The sequence below is a fragment of the Antennarius striatus genome, chromosome 13, assembly GCF_040054535.1.
Source record: "Antennarius striatus isolate MH-2024 chromosome 13, ASM4005453v1, whole genome shotgun sequence".
NCBI lineage: Eukaryota > Metazoa > Chordata > Actinopteri > Lophiiformes > Antennariidae > Antennarius > Antennarius striatus.
The window spans coordinates 21,883,820-21,899,567 of record NC_090788.1 but is presented as its reverse complement, the minus strand read 5'-3'; the positions used below and the strand labels follow the sequence as shown (position 1 = coordinate 21,899,567).

At 40.0% G+C, this 15,748-nt stretch overlaps 1 protein-coding gene across 4 annotated transcripts; it reads left to right on the top strand.

The window, feature by feature from the left end:
- Positions 1-809: 809 nt before the first annotated feature.
- sytl2a (synaptotagmin-like 2a) lies at positions 810-14,583 on the top strand. 4 transcript variants are annotated; one of them, XM_068330330.1, is made up of 15 exons: positions 815-1,112; positions 1,773-1,927; positions 2,653-2,770; positions 4,674-4,743; positions 4,836-4,953; positions 6,709-8,706; positions 9,123-9,190; positions 9,399-9,542; positions 9,990-10,159; positions 12,142-12,244; positions 12,330-12,491; positions 12,574-12,664; positions 12,740-12,839; positions 12,946-13,151; positions 14,310-14,583. In XM_068330330.1, exons 1-15 carry the CDS (start codon positions 1,012-1,014, stop codon positions 14,456-14,458), a joined length of 3,753 nt encoding a protein of 1,250 aa, XP_068186431.1. In that variant the 5' UTR covers positions 815-1,011; the 3' UTR covers positions 14,459-14,583. The 4 variants fall into 4 exon arrangements, with proteins under 4 accessions (XP_068186433.1, XP_068186431.1, XP_068186432.1 ...); XM_068330331.1 differs by having other exon boundaries at positions 816-1,112; positions 9,399-9,503; XM_068330333.1 differs by lacking the exons at positions 815-1,112; positions 1,773-1,927; positions 2,653-2,770; ... (1 more) ...; positions 4,836-4,953; positions 6,709-8,706 and having other exon boundaries at positions 8,992-9,190.
- Positions 14,584-15,748: the final 1,165 nt, after the last annotated feature.

The following is a 15,748-nucleotide window of genomic DNA, read 5'->3' as shown; positions in this document are numbered from 1 at the left end:
GTGGGGTGGTGATACAAAAACTGCAATTTCTTGGAAATAATTTATTATGTTTTAAAAATGGAAATGGCCTCATGTCACAAACATATTTTATGAGGAATACCTGGAATATGAATACATTACAAGCTTATATTTTAAAGCTGTTGATGAAAAACAACCCATGGGGTCATGCCTGACCCCACATGTGCATCTAAGGGTTAAAGTCCGCCACTTGGGGCAAAGACTCTGAAGGGGGAACACCACCCTTTTCTGGTCCAGAACCACGGCCTCGGATCTAGAGGTGCTGATCCTCATCCCGTTGGCGTCACACTCAGCTGCTAACTGTCCCAGTGCACGCTGAAGGTCCACGTTTGATGAGGCCAACAGGACAACATCGTCTGCAAAAAGCAGAGATGAAATCCTTTTGTCTCCAAACCGGACTCCCTCCGGATCTTGGCTGCGCCTAGAAATTCTGTCCGTAAAGATCATGAACAGAACCAGTTATAGAGGGCAGCCCTGCCAGAGTCCAACGTGCACCTGGAACAGGTCTGACTTACTGCCAGCAATGTGAACCAAGCTCTGGTTTCAGTCATACAGGGACCGGACGGCCCTCAGCAAAGGGCCCTGGACCCCATACTCCTGAGGAACACAATCGAATGCCTTCTCCAGATCCACAAATCACATGTGGACTGGTTGGGCAAACTCCCACGAACTCTTGAGCACCCCACCAGGATGAAAACCGCATTGTTCCTACTTAGTCTGTGGTTTGACCATCAGTCTAATCCTCCTCTCCAGGACCCGCGAATAGTTTCCCCGGGGGGCTGAGGAGTGTTATTACCCTACAATGGGAACACGCTCTCTTGTCCCCCTTTGTGGAGATATTGATTGTTTGTGATAATCAGTAACTCTGATGTGATTTTTGAGAATAATAAGGACTTCATGCTCCACATCATGTTGTGATCATTCACAGCTGTTACACAAAAACCTGAAGCAGTGAATTGTTGAGGACGTTGTGAGACTCAGCAGCTGATCATCATGATCGACTTGAGTTTCCTGACAGAAGAGGAGCAGGAGAGCATCCTGGTGGTTCTGAACAGAGACGCTGAGCTAAAGAACACTGAAGAGCAGCGTGTCCGGTGAGTTCCTCTCAAAAGTTCCTCTCTTTTTCTTTTATGCTTTTTCTTGGGGGGGGGGGTAGAGGTGTAGCAGCAATACTTCACTCATAGACTAGACTAGTTTGATCTGTCCTGTAGAAACACACAACTATGTCTTGTTTATGACTCTGTCCTGATTGATATATGAAATGGACATGTCATTAACATGACGCAGAAATTCTATGTGCTTTATTTGCTACATACAAGCTATTTGTGCAGTTCAAAAATGTTTTTGCAGAACAGAAGGGTCATACACTGAATACTGGAGGGTGATCCCTTATTAAGGGGATGCATCAATGACAGAGAAAACTAAAGGGTGAAATCCCTCAGGAGAAAATGTGATTCATGGAAAAATGGTTGGTCTCAGTGATTTGTACCTCTAGTTCACTAAGTAGTTAAGAATCCCTTTTTGTTCTTATACAACAGATAATCTGGAATTTGTGCTAAAAAAATTCTTCTAATTTAATTCAGGGTTGTAACTACATTCTGAGTTAATCACAAATTTCGACAGGATTCTGTCCCATCACATAGACGTCTTGTTGTTTGTTTTTGTTGAAAGCCTACTGAATTCTTCAGTTTTAAAATGCAGTTAGTATTGTGAATAGTGATATGAGAACGTATTTCATTCATGTGTCCACTCAGGAATCTACAACAAACTGTCAGTGACAGAGACCGGCTGAGGTACATGACTGGAGAATGGTTCTATGAGACCAAGCAGCTTCGCCATCAGGATCGTATCCACGGTTCTGACATCATCAGGGCCTCCATGAAACACACACACAAACCTCAGGGTATTGGTGAGTGTGCTTTATCTGGCATTGGTCCTTTTTGTCAACTGTATCATATATAGTACAGAAATAGAAACGTGTCAGTTGACTTGTATAAAAGTATAGTTGGCTCTTTTCTAAAACTTTCTATTTTGAAAGGTCTCGGTGTATTCTATTGTATCATGTGACCCTTTTAAAACCAATAGTGTGTTAAAAGTGATCCGTGTCCTTAGAATCCTATTTTTTAAAGTCTTGTTTCTGTTAAGGTTGGGATCATTTTAAAAACCATCCAAGACCAAAGGGGTCACTGGGTGCTCAGACTTCTTCAATTGTTGTTCCTGAATGAAAAAGTGATTATTTCAACAGAGCGTTGTAGATATACAAAGATGTGAAGATGACTTTAAGAGGGGTTTTTTTCTTAACACTGGATTTATTACTCACATCGAATGCTCCAATTTACAGTAAATGGACTGGGCTGCTATAGCAAATTTATACTACATAGAAAACCTTTCACACTACCATTCAAACAGGGATGATATTTGTATATCAAATGTATCACCTGCTCATTTGCAGTGGAACCATTCATATACCGATGTAACTTTATTAATTCCTTAGGGAGGTTCCGCCAGGGGAATTGTCATTTTTGTTTATTTTAATATGTGTTATTGGGTTTTATGTTGTAATGAAAACCAATATTATGAATTGTTGAAGTCTCATAGCTCACAATGGTTGTCTTTTTCTTTTGTGTGCCCCAGTGGAACTCTCTCAGATAGGGCCTGAGAAATCTGGTTTTATCAGCAGTGAAGCTCATGGAGTGTTTGTTCCAGCTGTCCTCTGTGGAGTCCTTCAGAAGAACCAAGTCAACACTGAAATGTGAGTATAGAGAAGAAAGACATCAGATGAAGCCAATTATCACATTTATGTTGAACTACTCCAGTATTGCACATAGATACAGATCTGATTTACTTTTCATTTATGATGCTTGATTTTATTTTATTTTTTAGTTTGCTATATTTAGTCACAAACTTTCATTGGGAATTATTTTTCACATGATACAGGACACAAATACAAGACATAAGCAGTGGATGGACACACATTTTGTGTGCCAGTGTGTATTTCAGGAAGCAAATTGCTTATTTATTCACCTACATGTACTATAGTGGGCTCTGGGTAAACACACAATACTCGCTAATAGAATAAATTTATAACTGGTTTGGCTCTACTCATGGCTTTTATTGACCACAAGAGACATTATGAATGCCACCATTATTGTCCTTTAAATGTACTGATTGGTGTTAAAAAGAATGAACATGAACATTCAGTCATTATCCGTTAACACCCATCGCCACTGGAATGTCAGGTATATTTTTTAATATACTAAACATTTCCAGTATTTAACAGCAACACTGCAGCATTCTCCTAAAGACCTCAACAGGATAGGAGAATAACTTTTTTTTATGTGCTCAATTATAGCCTTTAAATTGTCACTTTAAACCACTAGCATCTGAGGAAGGTGTACAATCTGAAATTATATATACATATAAAAATGTCCCTCCCACCCTTGTGGGGTGGTATCTGTGTGTCATCCTCAAGCTCGGGTCCTCTACCAGAGGCCCGGGAGTCTGAGGGTTCTGTCAGTATCTTAGCTGTTCCTAGGACTGCGCTCTTCTGGACTGAGGCTTCAGATGTTGTTCCAGGAATCTGCTGGAGCCACTCTTCCAGTTTGGGGGTCACTGCCCCAAGTGCTCCTACTACCACGGGGACCACATTAACCTTGACCTTCCACATCTGTTCCAGCTGTTCTTTCAACCCTTGGTACTTCTCAATATTTTCGTGTTCCTTCTTCCTGATGTTGGCGTCAGCTGGAATCGCCACATCTATCACCACTGCTCTCTTCTGCTCTTTGTCCATCACCACAATGTCCGGTTTGTTAGCCAGCAGCTGTTTGTCGGTCTGGAAGCTGAAGTCACACAGGATCTTAGCCTTGTCGTTCTCAACCACCTTCGGTGGTATGTCCCATTGGGATTTGGGTACTTCTAGTCCATACCGGGTACAGATGTTCCTGTACACTATCACAGCTACTTGGTTGTGCCCTTCAATGTATGCTGAGCTGGCGAGCATCTTACACCCTGCTACCACATGCTGGACTGACTCTGGGGCTTCTTTACATAGAACATACAGTATATATATATATATATATATATATATATATATATATATATATATATATATATATATATATATATATATATATAGAGAGAGAGAGAGAGAGAGAGAGAGAGAGAGAGAGAGAGAGAATATCTCATGTCTGGCAGTGCATACTGCCAGACATGATCTATGTATGTAATAATGTACAGTAGTGTAAACATACACAGAATGGGGTTAATTTGCAAAACAATGAAGTCTCATATTGAATAATAATTATTGAATCCAAACAATTACAAAAACATGCAGACAATTTTAAAAATGGAGTAATAGTTGAAAATCTTATTTTGTTGCTCACAATACTCTTAAAGTAAATGTCTTCTGCTGCTTGAAGTTTGACTGTAAATATTTTGAAAGCAAGCTTTTGAGTCTGTTTTGATCGTCATCACATGATTCACTAGTGTATGGACCTAAGAGTTTTACAAACTATACATGGATTCTGTGTAACACTAGTAATCGTCTTACAAGGTCAAGTCTCACAGGTTCTTGTTTTCCACTTATTCTGAAATGTGAACACACTTCAAAATGTTCTGCACTGCTTTTAGTTGTGAGTATTTTAATTTCCTATCAGGTATCAAAAGCAGAACCTTTATGAAATGCCACAAGATATGTGTACACCACATTTACTGTCACCTTCAAAGGTAAGATCCTTTATTGAGTCAATAACTCATTAAAACATCTGAGGGTTCACTGTATTCCAGGTGTTATATGTACTAATCTTGTTTTTTTAAAGCAAAGGAAAAACCCATTCAACATTGAGATCAGTGTGACTCCTACAGAGGACAGAACATTTCTGGTTGGAGCAGCGGATCAAAGCCAGACAAACAGCCAGGGAGAGTCTTACAACATTGGTGCGTATCGTTTTTAAAAAAATTAAATTAAAATATCATTAAATCTAGTTTCAAGTCCATTAACCTAATACGCCTTGTTATGTTTTGAATTGAGTGCTTGATGGACAAATCAAGAACTAAAGAACTAAAGCCATTTGTAATGTAACAGAGAAAATCCAACTGGAGTCTTCATTTCTGGCGATATTTCTCAGTATTTTATTCCAGACACTGAAATGAGCCGGTGAACTGGGTCCACAGATTTCCCAGCGCTTGTCGATGTAATGTGAGGTCCAAACAGATAAAGCTGCCAGACTTACTGAAGGATTACAGAGAAATACATTCCAAAGCTTTAATCTTTACTGCATGACTTGTGACAGCAGGAAATATTTAACTGGCTCTCTGGAAACAATGTTCTTGTTAGAGAAATTATGTGTGTAATAGAAAACAACCGACACCAAACTGTCATCTGACACAATGGAAACATGGTCAGTTGATCATCTTGTTTTTGTATGTACTTAAATCCATGTCCACATTGTACATATATGATTATATTAGGGCTAAAATACTATCATAATAATGTGCAAATTTTGATCAACAATTAAACTTAGTTTTCTGATCAACTGATCAACTTTGACTTACGTACATACCATAAACTGAGTTCCAATCCCATTTTCAGACAACGATTGAAGATTATGATACGATTAAAGACAAAGAATATTTAGATGACAGGAAATTGAACAACATGAACTGGCTTACCCAGCCTGGCAATTGAACTTTTCTAGTCTACAGTAGTTCTTCTGGATCACTGAAGACTGTTTAAACAGAAAGTAAATTCTGTATCGTCACACTGACATAACTTTGAATCAAGGGAAGCATCTAATGAATTCTTCAGTTTCCCTAAACTGAAAACTTCCCTGATTATCTTTTTTCTGCTCTTTTACATTCTTTGTTATTATCTGGTGCTCACTCTTAACACTCTCTACATATGCATCTTTTTCATTGTGTCATTACTATAAGAAACCCTAATATACAAGGGAGTGAAAACAGCAAGTTTTTACTTGTTTTATCATAAATTAATGGTCTGAACTGGCACTATTCTTCTTCTTTTCCTTTGTGCTTTTCCCTTTAGGGTTCTCCACAGCCAATCAGTGTCCTCCATCTAACCCTGTCTTCTCATCCTCTTCTCTCACACCAACTACCTTCATGTCGTCTTTCACTACATCCATAAACCTCCTCTTTGGTCTTCCTCTAGGCCTCCTGCCTGGCAGTTCAAAACTCAGCATCCTTCTACCAATATATTCACTATCTCTCCTCTGGACATGTCCAAACCATCTCAGTCTGGCCTCTCTGACTTTATCTCCAGAACCTCTAACATGTGCTGTCCCTCTGATGTACTCATTCCTGATCCTATCCATCCTGGTCACTCCCAGAGAGAACCTCAGCATCTTCATCTCTGCTACCTCCAGCTCTGTCTCCTGTCTTTTCCTCAGGGACACTGTCTCTAGACCAAACAACATCGCTGGTCTCACCACAGTTTTGTACACAGATTACAAGTAAATGATGTAATTCTTTTTAACATCAGTGTGTCACATCTATTTATATTACAACTGATATGCACTAGAATTCTAAACTTTCAAATCTAATGCTTATAGTTACCTTAAAATATTATTTTCTGAAACAGGTTATTCTTACAAAAGATGAGTATAATCACACTTTGTAGTGTTAAGCAAATAGAATTTGCTTGACTGATCTTACAGGTGGTTTCTGTCTTTGCAGATGTCTCTGAGCACTGGTGTTTAGGAATCTTAAACCCTGCGGTGTCTGCACTTGTCTCTCCCGAGAAGGACTCAGGTAAGCCTGTTCACTTAGAGACAAATCCTGAAGAAGGCTGTTTTTTGACAGCCTCAGATTGGCCAGCTGGACACAGTCTTCATCAGCTGCCGGAACAAAACACTCTCATTCCTGTTAAAGCCAGTTTAGACACCAAGGCATCAACTGATGGCAGCTCAAAGGGTTCATATCATACTGTTTCACGAAAACCCGAACAAAGACTGGTTGACATTTCAACTAGACAGAAGGATAAACCCATAGAACAGAGTCCAGAGGGAATTAAGCAGAAAGAAACACAAAACTGCCTGGATCTCTCCCAAGAAGATGCAGCTACAAATGAGCACAAACCTGCAAGTGTCAATCAAGAACTTATGATGTTTGAGATGATGCTGATAAGAAAATTACAACTTCAAAGATTGCAAAACATAACTTTTAAAGAAGCAATGACCCCAGTTGATGCAGACACACAAGAGGAAACAGATGGAAGGGGTGTTCCAGAGACATTGTCCAGTAGGAGAGCTATCTTAGAGACAGACAACAGTGGTCCCAAAATATTATTTACCTTGGAAGGGACAAGCACCAAATGCGTCAATGAGACAGGATTTGAATCCTCATATGACCCTCAGATTAATTCTGATTTGGATTATATAAACGACTTACATCAGATGGTAATGACAGCAACTGCTGACACATCCAAAGAAAGTAATGTACCACAGACTGACCAGAGCCTCGTCATGTATGAAGAAGATGGTACATATAGAGCAGACCCTGTCATCATCTATGATGAGACAGATGACTGTTTAATGGAATCCATGGAAGTGGTTCAGAAATCTGTCTCTCCTGTGTCTTTGGCTGCTTTGTTCAACACCCAAAAACGACATTGGAATACGCCGGTTCTGCTTCCCGTGCCCGTGTACAGTCCTCAGGACAATAGGCCAGCCAGGATCCACGAATTAAAGAATTTCAATGAGAACAAACATACTGAGCCCAAGGCAACTGATACAAAAATCAAAGAAACTTCAATCTGTTCAGCATTTACTAAGAAAATGACAGCCCCTCAGTCTGATGTGAGATCAACCTTGGAAAGCAAGGACAAATCTGAACCAGTTGTTCCAACATCTCAGCAAGAAAACCAGTCTAATGTTGTCTTGAAGTCATTACAGGCTTTTGTAACTCAGAGTCCAGACAGGATGCGAATGAGTTGTGCTACTTTTGGGGATGCGCAGTCAGCACATTACCAGGTCAAAGCTGATTCAGAAGCTCTTGAAATGATGCTCAGTTCTAATGAATCCCACATTCCAAGATTAGAAGATCTTGATAATGAAATCAGGAGAAGTCCATCGAAGACTTGCCACCCAAGAGTCCTACCACGAGAATCCTCCTGTCAAAAAACATCCAGATTGGAAGGCTCTCTTTTGAAGGCATTTCCAATAGACATTGAGCCCCAAGTTAACGTGACTGAGGAGCCTCAGGCCAAGTTGATACCAGTTCAAAGAGAGATGAGAAGTTTTTTCAAAGAGGCAAAGCTTACAGAAACTACACCCTGCACAATCAACCGCTCCTGTCTTCTTCCTTCAGACTCTGTTAACAATGGGACTTGTGTTTGTGGTATGAATTGTTCCAACCCTGCTCTTTCAGTACAATCTATAAAACCCCCAGAGAAGATGGCCAGATCTTATGGTCCTCAGGACCTTCAACATGACCTCGGGTCACATGGATGGGGTTATATTCCCGCTGGTCATCAAGAGCAAGCTGTTGCAGCAGAGAGTGATTTAGTATGTGGACCACACAATATCCTCAGAGAGTTTGTTGAAAGTCAGAGTAACCGTTTCATCGAACAGAATGTTCCCAGGTTCTGTTCTTCAGCTGCACAAAATAAAGGAGTAACCTGCAGCCAAGACACATCAAATAAAGCATTGTCTCTACTTCACCACAGCTCAAACAGTGAGTACTTATTTTATATATATATATATATATATATATATATATATATATATATATATATATATATATATATATATATATATATATATATAACTGAAATGAGGTGTGTGTGTGTGTGTGTGTGTGTGTGTGTGTGTGTGTGTGTGTGTGTGTGTGTGTGTGTGTGTGTGTGTGTGTGTGTGTGTGTGTGTGTGTGTGTGTGTGGGTGTGTGTGTGTGGGTGTGTGTGTGTGTGGGTGTGTGTGTGTGTGGGTGGGTATGGGTGGGTGTTTGTTTTCAGATTTATTTCAGTGAGACTTCTTTGGATGCCTTTTTTTTACATTTTAATATTGTTACCCGCCATCACTTTTTATTAATTCAGAAAAAGAGTTGTAAAAGTTTCAAAGTCATGTCTTTCAGTTTTTCCCTCCCCCCCAGGCGTGACGTTTAGTACCTCAGAGCAGAAGAAAACCAGCCTGTCGGTGCCTGTTCTTCAGCAGTTTGAGGTGAATCAGCCTGAACAGACTCATGTATGATATCCAGAGTTTTGTATGTTTGCACCTCAGTGACATGATACATCTAATGACTTATCTACGTAGGTAACCAATTACTGATAAGGATGATGGTGATAAATGGTTTGCTGGTACACGTGATTTCTCTTCTTGCATTCATATTGTGAACTACTGTATGATAAATACTTCATTCTGTTTTCAGACAGACAGTGACAGAAACTTTGAGACAAGCTTGGGCTTCAGAAGAAACACAGGCAGCTCTGTGTCTAACATCAGCGTTTCCTCTGGGATGGCCTCCATGTCATCAGTAGGTCCAAATGAAGACAGTACTTGGACTGGCTCCAGGGTGGGGCCCCGGTTGGGCCGTACCGGGTGATGTCACGGTCCTTGATATTTTTGCTCTCATAGGGGTTTTTGTACTGCTCTTATTAGTCTGTCCCGTCACCCAGGACCTGTTTGCCAAGAGAGGACCATTAAGCACCTGGGGGGGTTTGAGTGCCCAAACCCCCCCACCACAATAAGGTGGCAGTTCAAGAGGGAGATATCGTCAAGATGATCCACTAATTTATAAAATTAGCTATTTAGATGTAGAAATACTGAAGAATGGGAAAAGGAATTGTGTGACATTGTGTGGTAACATTGGGTATAGATGTTTGTAGCTACCATGCACTTGGCTTCAACAAAAGCACATAATTAAGAGCATTATGTCAATCATCTAATCGTGACAATAAATTAATATTATCATACCATCAGTATAATCCATTTCTTGCTGTTTTCTGTGTGATTTGAGTAGGACAGTGGGAGCATCAGCAGCATTTACCCTGCAGACTGTGGGGACCCTGAAGTCCAGGGAAGTATCCAGTTTGCTATGAACTACATCCAGAAACATGCAGAGTTTCACATCTTTGTGGTGAACTGCAGGAATCTGCTTTTGGCCGACACCAAGAAAAATCATTCTGACCCGTAAGTTCTTGTTACCATGTTATCAATGATACTTGTGTCGAAAGGCTTGACAAGTGTGATCTCATCACTGAATCTGATTCCATTCTAATTTGTCATATATTTGGCTCTTCGTCATATTTGCAAAATTTCTAATATTTTTTGGGTCCTATTTAGACAACCCACATTTTGGTCTGTTCAGCATGTTTTGTTTTGTGTTTAGCAAAAAGCATTGTGAGGACCCTTCAGTCTGCAAGGGATTATTATTCCACACATAATAACAGATAGATAGGTAGGTAGGTAGGTAGGTAGGTAGGTAGGTAGGTAGGTAGGTAGGTAGGTAGGTAGGTAGGTAGGTAGGTAGATAGATAGATAGATAGATAGATAGATAGATAGATAGATAGATAGATAGATAGATAGATAGATAGATAGATAGATAGATAGATAGATAGATAGATAGATAGATAGATAGATAGATAGATAGATAGATAGATAGATAGATAGATAGATAGATAGATAGATAGATAGATAGATAGATGCAATTTCCTCCGGGATTAATTATGCAATTTCCTCCGGGATTAATAAAGTATCTATCTATCTATCTATCTATCTATCTATCTAGATAGATAGATAGATAGATAGATAGATAGATAGATACTGTATTGATCTCAGGGGAAATTGCATAAATCCACTCTCAGGCATACATAATGAATAAATACTGGATAAACACCAGAAGAAGAAGAAGAAGAAGAAGATACACTTTATTGATCCCCTAGGGGAAATTACATTTGTCACTCAGGTGTACAGGAGAAGATTTCCTTGCAGATTAACTGCAAATACATCAGGCATGTACCTGCAGGTACACGTCCCTCAGATTTCACCCAGTTGACTTGAGATTGGTTAGTACTATCTCAACCAGAAAAAAAGATAAGTTATCCTAAGAGTTTTCACCGCCTGGGGGGAGTGGCCATGCATCAAATATTAATGTTTTGCCATGAAACAAGAAGTTGTCTTAACTCTACTACCTGTCATAACCACATGTTCTACCACATGTAGGTTGAATCTCACAACATTGGGCTATAGCAATAACGACACCTTGCGACAACAGGACATGCTATAACTTCCATTTTGATACAGTAAACTTAACCCCAACCCTAACCCATCAACAACATACTTGGTGTAACTGGATCAAGGTCAGCCAGATCAGAGTATTGACTTTCCAATACATCGTAGATGTTCCTCATTGTAGGCTGATGGTAAGTTATAGACTGTTTTTGTCAGGGAGGCAGTTCCACTGGAGGCCAGGTGTCAGTTCTTTGGGGTCTCCATTCTCTGAGGCTGATTTGGTTGCAATGACATCATGGGGAATACATGAATAAAGTGACTGTGGCTGTGGGGTGGGCTGTCCAGTGGGGACAGGAGCCTGGACAGGAACTGACGGGTCAGAAGCGAAGAGTATGAAGTGCTTCAGTAATACTACACTTAACACAGGTCCCTGACGTAATATCTGAAGTCGAGGGTTAAACTAAACATTTGAGTTCTGGAGCAGCAAACGACAGGGGAGAGGTTGGGGGGAGAAACCATCGCAAGCAAAAGTGATAACAAGTGCTAACCGGTGCGCTACCAATCTAATCAAAAACTAAAGAGATTTAAAAAGAGACACCGGACAACGATTGCCTTGACGATTTAAAGATCCTACTATTTTCTGTTATGTCGTCCCCTGAGGTCTGTAGCTCGGAAAATCCTCTTAGGACCGGGAAAGGTTCCAACATCTTATAAATGGCAAGAAATAAAATATTTTTTCTAAAAACTATTTTTACAAAGGAATGTGGTGAGCAGACGATAATGCATGACATTAACTTAGACTTTATTTCCTTGTCAGTGACATAACCTATGACATCAGCACACCTGTCCACACCTCATTTTAAGACCATCATTCTAAAATAGGATAGAGTTCTCAATGTGCCGGTTTACAATTCTAACGTCCTCCCATGGTCTGTCTACAGGTATGTGAAATGTTACCTTCTCCCTGACAAAACAAAGTTGGGAAAGAGAAAAACCACTGTAAAAAAGAAAACTGTAAATCCCACCTACAATGAAATAATCAGAGTAAGAATTTCATATTAATTATTTTACAGATTTGAGGAATGTATCCCTGTTTTAACATTTTTGCTGTCCTCTTTTCTTTCCATAGTTTAAAATAATGATGGAAGACCTAAAAATTCAGACTTTGAATATGTCTGTGTGGCATAATGACCCTTTTCGACGGAACTGTTTCCTGGGTGAAGTGGACGTGGACATGTCTGAGTGGGACTTCAGCAACACACTAATTAACGAATATGCATTAAAAGCGAGGGTAAAATCTAAACTTACTATTATACATATTGTTGATTACTGATATGAAGTGATACTGAGACTTAATCAGATCATTCTGACAGGTTTCAGGACAAACCCCATCTTCCACACGTCTGACTGACAGCAGAGGACAAATGAGCCTCGCCCTCAGATTCCTGTTACAGACATCCCATAGTGAGCTGAATGTCTTTTTATTTTTGTACTTACACAGCATCATTTTTATTTATTATGATATAACTGCATCCACAGATAAGTCTCACAGGGAGACCGGTGAGGTGCAGATTTGGATCAAAGACTGTAAGAATCTTCCTCCGGTTAGGGGAGTTCTTATCGACCCGTTTGTGAAATGGTGAGATGTTCTAAAGCTGTTTATTTTGTGTTTTCATAGTTTTTCATCAGATCCATCCAAACACATACACGTCTTTCTATCCCTTCTACCTTTTCTTTTGCTGCAGCATCATACTCCCTGACAAAAGCAGAAAGAATCGACAGAAGACACGAGTGGTGAAGAGGACGGCCAACCCCATGTTCAACCACACCATGGTGTACGACGGCTTCCGCCCAGAGGACTTAAGGGAGGCCTGTGTGGAGATCACGGTGTGGGACCACGACCGGGTGAACCACCACTACATCGGGGGGCTGAGGATCGGACCAGGAACCGGTGAGGTGCTGCTCTCATTCTAGCCCGTGAAACTTTAAATACGTATTTTGTCCAGAGGCCTGAGGGGGCAGCAGGTCACTGGGCGGGGGGGTACCGACACACACCACAGGATGGAGAGTGGACCCGGAGCTGAAGAGGTGACAGGACACTGGACACTGCAGAGATGCCCTTGAGAAAGGCATCAAACCCATATTTTTTTCACAGAGCGCCACCACATGGCTGAACCTTAATTTAATCTCACCACCATTTCTGCTCCATTGGCCTGAAAATACATAAATATAGCGATTAAAAATATGAATGAAAAAATAATGTCTGTTAAATATAGAAAATAAATTCTTGTTCCTTTGATATATGAAAGGTTGCCCCTCACTTTAAACGTATTATATTTTAACATCATTAGACACTTTAAATCAGACCTCGTGCAAACTTTAGTAGAGAATATTTAACAAAGAAACAGAAAATATCATTAGACAGGCGTCAACAGAGATGGATTACAGATCGCTTCACAATGATTATTAACTCAGAAAAATAGAATAAAAGCCGGTGAGGAACTTCCAGTGTGTAGTTCTGAGCCAGGTCGTTACCACACACACACACACACACACACACACACACACACACACACACACATGCAGGAAAGAGTTGGTCGGTTAGGGAGGAGCACTGAGTTTATGTTGAGACCTGAACACATTAGTTTTTCTCTTTGATAAACTCATTCCAGCCTGATCTCCAAGTGAGCAGCTGTTTTGTGGAGAAGCTGCTTCAAAAAGCGAAACATAATCAATTACAAAACACTGGAAACACTTATTTTTTGAATAAAGTTTTTTTTTAAATGAATGTGATACTGTCACGTTAATCAAGGTACAGACTAGACATTCAGCATTAATCAACTTTAGAAATAAAATGAATGCCAGAGTATTGGGAGATAATCACTGTTTTTTAGTGTTGTATTAATGTCTCTATTTTTTGACCCTGGAACCAGGATTACAGTAATCCCTCGTTATTCACGGCTAATGCGTTCCAGGATTACTGCAGTGTGGGCAACAAACCAGACATTTTATCATTTATCAGTCTCAACAGACCAGATGTTACCTTCACATATTCAACATTCAGTTTAGAATCTGTAACATCCTCGAAATGCTGTGTCTTTCTCTGCAGGAAGGAGTTATGGGATGGATGTGCTTTGGATGGATTCGACTACAGATGAAGCAAATTTATGGCAGAAAATGTTCCAGTGTGCTGGTGAATGGGTGGAGGGGGTTTTACCCCTGAGAATGTTATTGATGGCAAAATTCATGACCGACTAAGATCACGTCACGTGTGTGATAAATATGTAGAAACATTATGGAAACACACAACATGATGACCTGTGTGTGTGTGTGTGTGTGTGTGTGTGTGTGTGTGTGTGTGTGTGTGTGTGTGTGTGTGTGTGTGTGTGTGTGTGTGTGTGTGTGTGTGTGTGTGTGTGTGTGTGTGTGTGGTTGACTTCGAGATTACTGTTTAGATTTGTGTTTCCTGTTTAATATTTTAATCAATTCTTGTCACTGATCGTCTTGATTCAAACTTTGCTCATGATTTCAGGAAATTTTTTGAAGGATTTTCAATACAATTTAGAATACTGTATAAGCAGAAAGCAGCAAGTTTAATTTAGTTTCCTTCAGTTGAATTTAGTGTGGTACAGTGTAATGTAGTGTACTTCAGCTTGTTATTGTACTTCAGTAAATTGGGTGTAAGTTACTGCGTACAAAATACATTAGTCAAAGAGGTCAAAAGGCTCTTCACAACGGATTAGGCTCTAAGATAATTTCAATCTGCGGTCTCTGGGCTGGTAAACATATAGACACAAAAAACGCATGAGCTACATAAGAAAAAAACCATAACAACAATAATATATAACTCAATCAATCCATCCAAATTATCCAGTTCAGATAAAAAGACACAACTCTGGGCAGAATTTTAGATTTACAGGGAGAATATTCCATTCTGCTCCATGAGGATATGGCAAATTTATGTCTTCTAAACACAAATTTGCTGGCATCTGAAATTTGCTTATAGTGTCAATGTGTAGGACAAACAGGGATCGGACTTCCTTTATGGTAATGATTTGTCCCATGAACAGTTTGTCGCTGGAATGCTTTGAATCTGTGTAATTGTCAGTCAGTCAGTCATCTTCAGATCACCACCACTGTATCCGCCGCAGCGGGTCACGGGGAGCCGGAGCCCATCTCAGCGGCATAGGGCGTGAGTCGGGGGACACTCCGGGCACAACGCCAGTGCACCGTGGCTGTGTAATTGTGTGTTATGTTTATGGCATTTTATTTAAATTGGTTTCCGTTGGCAGGAAAATATTGCCTCCTTGTGGATAATAATATCTCTCTCCCTCACACTAAGATATATGATTAATATGAATATTATAGTATTATTGTGGTTCTGTTAAATAAAGTGTGCAGTCTTGAACTACATTTTTTTGTTGTGCTGTGGTTGTGATTTGGTGCTATTAGCTGTAAATATGCCTGGATTGAAACAGAAAGGACCTACTGCACGGACAAAGGAAGACCATCCTGTGTGGTGAATGACTGACTTCATACATTAATCTG